General features: G+C 43.1%; 1 protein-coding gene across 1 annotated transcript; it reads right to left on the minus strand.

The window, feature by feature from the left end:
• Positions 1-328: 328 nt before the first annotated feature.
• LOC116591971 (disintegrin and metalloproteinase domain-containing protein 29-like) lies at positions 329-2,818 on the minus strand. The gene is made up of 2 exons (XM_032345472.1): positions 2,263-2,818; positions 329-1,404 (listed from the first exon to the last, which is right to left on the minus strand). The coding sequence occupies exons 1-2, from the start codon at positions 2,691-2,693 to the stop codon at positions 483-485; spliced, it is 1,353 nt and encodes a 450-aa protein (XP_032201363.1). The 5' UTR covers positions 2,694-2,818; the 3' UTR covers positions 329-482.
• Positions 2,819-7,519: the final 4,701 nt, after the last annotated feature.

A 7,519-nucleotide genomic window follows, 5' to 3' on the forward strand; every position in this document is an offset into this window, starting at 1 on the left:
ACCTGAGTCACCCTTCCTGCCCAGAGCCACCCCAGTATGGGACAGACAGCATGGGTGTCAAGTAGCCCTCCATCACGCTGAACACTCTTTGGGACTGGAGAAGGAGAGATTACCTGGACAATGAGAAAATCCTCGCTGGTAATGAGCACCCTTTTGTAAAAATTTAATGAGTTTTCCCTGCAGGAGCCTGTTGCAACTTCCCTTAATTCTGCACCCAGGGACTTCACCTCTGCTGCTGACTCAGGTAAACTGGACACTGGGTAGTGTCTTGGGATAAATGTGGGCTCTTATTGTCTTACAAAAACATCAAGAACCCAGAATGTGCACTTTTCACAATTTATTTCAGAGTGCTTGTCAGTCATCTGTCACAGACTTGGTGTGAAAGTCAGGTGATATGTGTTGGTAACACGATGTCTCCTGCAGACCTCTCCTAACGTCAGCCACCTACTCACTGTAGTTTCACTTATGCTCCTGCAGATTACCTATTGTTGTTCAGGGGTCTGGAGGCTGATATCAGGACTGACTTCATCAGCTTTCTCTTCCACAACTTTAACTGTCTTGATTGTTCTTACATTTGTGGCGACGCCAAACAGAAATACAGCTATCAAGGCATAAATGCGACCAAAGACCACTCTCAGATATATCAGAGATTCATTACTTTGCCTGACTGACCGCATTTTACGTGGAGGGTGTCCACTGTCTGTGCTCCCCCCAGCACCTCTGTCAATGCAGCGTGGAGGATCCCAGCCTATGTGACAATGACAGTTCTTGTTATTGTTGCAAATCCCCCTGTGACTGCATTTCTCAGGTAAACAGTCATATTTCAGCTGAACATCCCTGGCAATGCAGAAGCCATCTATACAGATCTTTTCATGATCACAGGGGGTACCTGTTCTCACGTGACCAACATCATTTGCTCCTGTGGAGCGATGTGAGTCCAGCCCAAAACACCAGAACCCTGAGATTAGAGACTGATGGAATCCCACATGTTCTTGCAAGCGGGGGAGGTGAGTGACATTACCACATTGCAACCTTCCACAATAAATGTCTCCGATGGCACAGACGTTAGGTTTCATTAACTCTTCTTTTCTACTGCAGTGTCCGTATCTATTGCCTCTTCTATTTATGATATAGCAGGCATCTGAACCTTTCACAGCATTTTTGCCAAAGATTTCTTGGCAGTGCACATTGCGGTCAGTGCAATTTCCATGATAGCAGTAGCCCACTTCCGTGCATGGGGTTCCATCTTGCATATAGAAATCATCAGGACATGCCAAGGACTTCCCACGGCAGTACTCGGGAAGATCACATATATTTTGGATTGGTCTGCAGAGTGTCCCAGGAGGGGAATAGGTGCAGTTTGTACAGCACCTGCCTGTATTGCATTTGCTGCCACTGGTGAACCTACAAGCATTTGTTCAGCAGGGGTTGTTGTAACACTGTTTGAAGGAGCCACAGTCACACTCCTCACCTTGATCCACTATGCGGTTTCCACAACGATCATGAGTCAAGCTTTTATTTGAATATACCAATCGGGTGCTGAATAGACACTCACCTTTCCCACCACCCACTATGTGCTGTACGTGAGTATAGGAACAGTTACTGAAGGAATCTGTCAGAGAAGGTTGTCTGTGCATAATGCACAGGGACCTTCTCTGGCAAGTACAAGTACTCTCATCATAATATAGACCTAAATTTCTTGCCACCTTTTGTGCTCCTGCAATTGACAATATTAAAAGGTGTCTTTCCAGGTAACCAAGCATGACAAGGTTTCGATTATTGCATATACCATATACTGCAGGTTCATAATTAAGATCCTTTGGCCCATCTTTAATCACAATTATAGATGAATGTGGTATAATAAATCTGTACACAGCATACTGATAGTGTCTAACATATGGACTAAAGTGCGCATTATAATTATTCATGAAAACTGGATCTCTCTGGTTATAAATAATAATGGATCCAATATAGTAATTAATATCAATACCTTGAAGGAATGTGTCAATTAAACTACATATCTTTATCAGGAATTGGGCACATTTTGACATGTTGTTGAACACAGTATACATTGAGTGGGAACTTAGGGCAAGTCCTTTCATATTTCCATTATGGGATGAATACATCTTACTAGCAATCCTGGGGACAACACTGGAATTTGCTTGAGAGTAAAGGGGGTCCATAATCTCCTTATGTCCCAGTTGATAGGTAGGTCCCATCACATTTGTATCTGTCACTATCTGAGAAACAATGTGCTCAAACCTTTGGGAATTGCTGAGGGGTTTGATTTCATAAGCAAGGTCATCCATCTTCAAGATACCTTCAAGACCCCCATAGCATGTGTCCACGGTGACCATGGAAAGAGGAATCTCCTCCAGGTAGCCAAGGTAGTAATAGTCTGGAGGGATGAAGGGGTAGTCCATCTGCAGGGCTCCTTGGTCATCCTGAGTCATCATCAGCAGATGTCTGGACCAAAACAGTTTCTTGCGCCGCATGTGGATAATGTGTCTCTTGTCCCCAAAACGCAAGCTATAGGACAGCCAGCCTGGCATCCGAACGCCTTTGCCATGGTACAGCTCCTTCCTGGGAATGACCACCTCAGAGGAGATGTAGCGCCATGATGGACGGCCTTGAGAACATTGGACAGGAGCCAGCCCTGCCCAGACAGCAAGGAGCAATAGGAGTGCCTTCATGGTCACCTGACCAGCCAGGCGCAGGGCCCTGCTCAGGGATATCTGTCAGTGAGAATGGATCAAGAGAAGATCTTCAGTGAGGGCCTGGCCTAAAGCATCTGACAGAACAGAGGGCTTCTTCAGGCTACCCCCACCCCACACCTGTGGGCCACCTGTGGAGATGAGGTCACAGTCACAGGGTGTGGCAGTGGGTGGGTCTACACATCAGTTCAGCTGGGGTGGATGTGTGAGAGGTGGGTGGACTATGTGCATGAGTACTTACATGGATATGGGAAGGGAGTTGTATCCAGTAGCATCCCTATATTCAATACATTCGATCTTTCCTTTAGATATTTGAATATGTAATATACTTTTTTAAAATTTAATTTCTTTTCAGTGTAACAGAATTCTTTGTTTTTTTCACCACACCCAGTGTTCCGTACAATAGGTGCCCTCCATAATACCCACCACCAACCTCCCACCCCCACCCCTTCAAAAGCCTCAGATTGTTTTTCAGAGTCCATGGTTCATCTCCCCATTCAACTTCCCCCAACTCTCTTCTCCTCTCTTATCTCCCCAAGTCCTCTGTGTTGAATATGTAATGTAAGTTTTAATGCAATAAATTCCTTTAAAATTTCCATTTCTCATGGTACTGCTAGGTCACTTTCTGTGGATTACCCCCCATCATTCACTATAGATATCACTGTTCCTTCTTCCATGGCATGTGGAGGTAGTCATTGCAAATTTTACCTTAGAATTATTGAAAGTAATGTTTTGTAATGTTACATGTATTAATATGTGTCTTACTATAATTTGACATTAATTTGAGTCTTTTGATCCTTTTGATTTTTGCTTTGAACCTTCTTTGAGCTTACTGAGTAAAATATTCCCCAGGTTGTATGTTACTTTTTTTTCTTTTTTTCTCAAACCTGCTGGTGAGAACAGAAGATTATGCTGATCACGTGTGAGACCCAGGAGTTGTTCCCACTAATCCTCTCTTTTGCTTCTTCCCTGGGATTTGGCAACATATTGTAAGGGCCTGGTTGGACAGGGGGAGCCATTTTGTTGCAGGGAACTTAGATTGACCCTATGCAGTGAACTTAGATTGACCCTGCCCCTCCCAGAGGAACTTACTTGCAAAGCCTAGATACAAGGGCAGGTCAGGCCAACTGAAGACATCCAATCAGTGGGGCATGCATATATCCACTGAGGTGAGCTTAAATCCCATTGGCCACCTGTGTGTGGGCAGGACTCAACCACCCCTATAAAGGTTTGTTTGCGAGGCAGTAGGAGTGGGAGGAGTAGGAGAGCCCTCTGGAGGAGTAGAAGAGTGGTTGGAGGAGAAGAGTCATTGTCGAAGGAGTAGAGGAGTCATCGTCGAAGGAGTAGAGGATTCATCGGAGGAGTAGGAGAGTCGTCAGAGCCGGGAGAGCTGTCAGAGCTCTTGAAAGAGACGTCAGAGCCGTCAGAGCTCTTGTAAGAGCTGTCAGAGCTGACAGAGCACTTGTCAGAGCTGTCAGAGCTGACAGAGCTCTAGTCACAGCTGTCAGATCTGTCAGAGCCCTGAGACCCGCCAACGGCCACACCGCCCCAAGCCATGGCCCCGGGAAGCAGCTTCGCTGGAGCAGCCCCTGTCTGGGGAGTGGCCTCACCAGAGCAGGCCTTGTCTGGGCAGTGGCCCTGTCTGGGGAGCAGCCTTGTCCAGAGAAGCCACATTGGGAGTGGCTTTGCGGAGGTCATCGTCATCACCTTTTTGTAAGAGACAGTGCTGACCGACAGTTTGATTCTTTATTTTTTTAATTTTTTTAAATTTATTTTCAGCATAACAGTATTCATTGTTTTTGTACCACACCCAGTGCTCCATGCAATCCGTACCCTCTATAATACCCACCACCTGGTACCCCAACCTCCCACCCCCCACCCCTTCAAACCCCTCACATTGTTTTTCAGAGTCCATAGTCTCTCATGGTTCCCCTCCCCTTCCAATTTCCCCCAACTCCCTTCTGCTCTCTAACTCCTCAAGTCCTCCATGCTATGTGTTATGCTCCACAAATAAGTGAAACCATATGATAATTGACTCTCTCTGGTTGACTTACTTCACTCAGCATAATCTCTTCCAGTCCCGTCCATGTTGCTACAAAAGTTGGGTATTTGTCTTTTCTGATGGAGGCATCATACTCCATAGTGTTATGGACCACATCTTCCTTATACATTCATCCATTGAAGGACATCTGGGTTATTCCACAGTCTGGCGACTGTGGCCATTACTGCTTTAGACATTGGGGTACAGATGGCCCTTCTTTTCACTACATCTGTATATTTGGGGTAAATACCCAGTAGTGAAATTGCAGGGTCATAGGGAAGTTCTATTTTTAATTTCTTGAGAAATCTCCACAGTGTTATCCAAAGCGGCTGCACCAACTTGCATTCCCACCAACAGTGGAAGAGGGTTCCCCTTTCTCCATATCCTCTCCACACAATGTTGTTTGCTGTCTTGCTAATTTTGGCCATTCTGACTGGTATAAGGTGATATCTCAGTGTGGTTTTAATTTGAATCTCCCTGCAGACTAGTGATGATGAACATTTTTTTTTTTATGTGTCTGATAGCCATTAGTATGTCTTGATTGGAGAAGTGTCTGTTCATATCTTCTGCCCATTTTTTGATATGATTGTCCGTTTTGTGTGTGTTGAGTTTGAAGAGATCTTTATAGATCCTGCATATCAACCTTTTGTCTGTACTGTCATTTGGAAATATCTTCTCCCATTCTGTGAGTTAAGGTTAGATGCCCTTCAACGGATGAATGAATAAGGAAGATGTCATCCATATACACTATGGAGTATTATGCCTCCATCAGAAAGGATGAATACCCAACTTTTGTAGCAACGTGGACAGGACTGGAAGAGATTATGCTGACTGAAAAAAGTCAAGCAGAGAGAGTCAGTCATCATATGGTTTCACTTATTTGTGGAGCATAACAAATAGCATGGAGGACATGGGGAGATAGAGAGGAGAAGGGAGTTGGGGGAAACTGGAAGGGGAGGGGAACCATGAGAGACTATGGATTCTGAAAAACAATCTGAGGGTTTTGAAGGGTCGGGGCGTGGGAGGTTGGGGTACCAGGTGGTGGGTATTATAGAGGGCACAGATTGCATGGAGTACTAGGTGTGGTGCAAAAATAATGAATACTGTTATGCTGAAAATAAATAAAAAATAAATTTAAAAAAAAGTATAGATTGCTCTAGGCAGTATAGGCATTTTAACAATGTTTATTCTTCCAATTTGAGAGCATGAAATGGTCTTCCATCTTTTTGTGTCTTCTTCATATTCTTTCATGAGTGTTCTGTACATCCTCAAATACAGATCCTTTACCTATTTGGTTAGATTTATTCCCAGGTAACTTTTTTTTTTAATTTAATTGAATTTTTAAATTTATTTTCAGAATAACGGTGTTCATTCCACAGTTTGACGACCGTAGCCATAGCTGCTATGAACATTGCCTGGTTTGGGGAACAGGGTAATGCTGGCTTCATAGAAAGAGTCTGGAAGTTCTACTTCTGCTTCAATATTTTGAAACAGCTTCAGGAGAATAGGTGTTATTTCTTCTTTGAAGGTTTGGTAGAATTCCCCAGGGAATCCGTCAGGTCCTGAGCTCTTGTTTTTTGGAAGGTTTTTGATCACTGGTTCAATCTCGTTATTAGATATCAGTCTATTCAGGTTGTCAATTTCTTCCTGGTTCAATTTTGGTAGTTTACATTTTCCAGGAATGCATCCATTTCATCTAGGTTGCTAAGCTTATTGGCATATAACTGTTGATAATAACTTCTGATGTTTGTTTCTACTTCCTTGGTGTTAGTTGTGATCTCTCCCTTTTCATTCATAATTTTATGAATTTGGACTTCTTTTCTTTTCTTTTGGATTAGAGTGGCCAATCGTTTATCGATCTTATTGATTCTTTCAAAAAAAACAGCTTCTAGTTTAATTGATACGTTCTACTGTATCTCTGGTTTCTACCTCATTGATCTCATCTCTAATCTTGATGATTTCCCTTCTTATGTGTGGAGTTGGTTTGATTTGTTGTTGATTCTCGAGTTCTTTAAGGTGTAGAGACAGCTGGTGTATTCTGGATTTTTCAATTTTTTTGAAAGAGGCTTGGATGGCTATGTATTTCCCCATTAGGACCGCCTTTGCTGTATCCCATAGGTTTTGGACTGAAGTATCTTCATTCTCATTGGTTTCTATGAATTGTTTCAGTTCTTCTTTGATCTCCTGGTTGATCCAAGCATTCTTAAGCAAGGTGGTCTTTATCTTCCAGGTGTTTGAGTTCCTTCGGAACTTTTCCTTGTGATTGAGCTCCAGTTTCAAAGCATTGTGATCTGAGAATATGCAGGGAATCATCTCAGTCTTTTGGTATCGTTTGAGTCCTGATTTGTGACCCAGTATGTGGTCTATTGTGGAGAAGGTTGCACATGCACTTGAGAAGAATGAGTATTCTGTTGTTTTAGGGTGGAATGTTCTGTATATATCTATGAGGTCCATCTGGTCCAATGTGTCATTTAATGATCTTGTTTCTTTATTGATTTTCTGCTTCTATGATCTGTGTATTTCTGAGAAAGGCGTTTTAAGATCTCCTACGATTAGTGTATTCATATCAATATGACTCTTTATCTTGATTAACATTTTTCTTATGTAACTGGTTGCTCTCCTGTTGGAGGAAAAATATTTACAGTTGTTAGATCATCTTGGTGGATAGTCCCTTTAAGGATTATGTAGTGTCCTTCTGTATCTCTGCCTTCAGTCTTTAGTTTAAAATCTAATTTATCTGATGGGGCGCCTGGGTGGCTCAGTG

Source organism: Mustela erminea, chromosome 5 (genome assembly GCF_009829155.1).
Source record: "Mustela erminea isolate mMusErm1 chromosome 5, mMusErm1.Pri, whole genome shotgun sequence".
Classification (NCBI taxonomy): domain Eukaryota; kingdom Metazoa; phylum Chordata; class Mammalia; order Carnivora; family Mustelidae; genus Mustela; species Mustela erminea.

What these genes read in the sequence shown, in the direction of transcription:
- LOC116591971 (XM_032345472.1), bottom strand. Translation starts at nt 2,693, where the DNA reads ATGAAGGCACTCCTATTGCTCCTTGCTGTCTGGGCAGGGCTGGCTCCT. An exon ending in CCCCTCAGCAATTCCCAAAG is followed by an intron (nt 1,405 to 2,262) that starts GTTTGAGCACAT and finishes AAATGCTTGTAG; the next exon opens with GTTCACCAGTGGCAGCAAAT.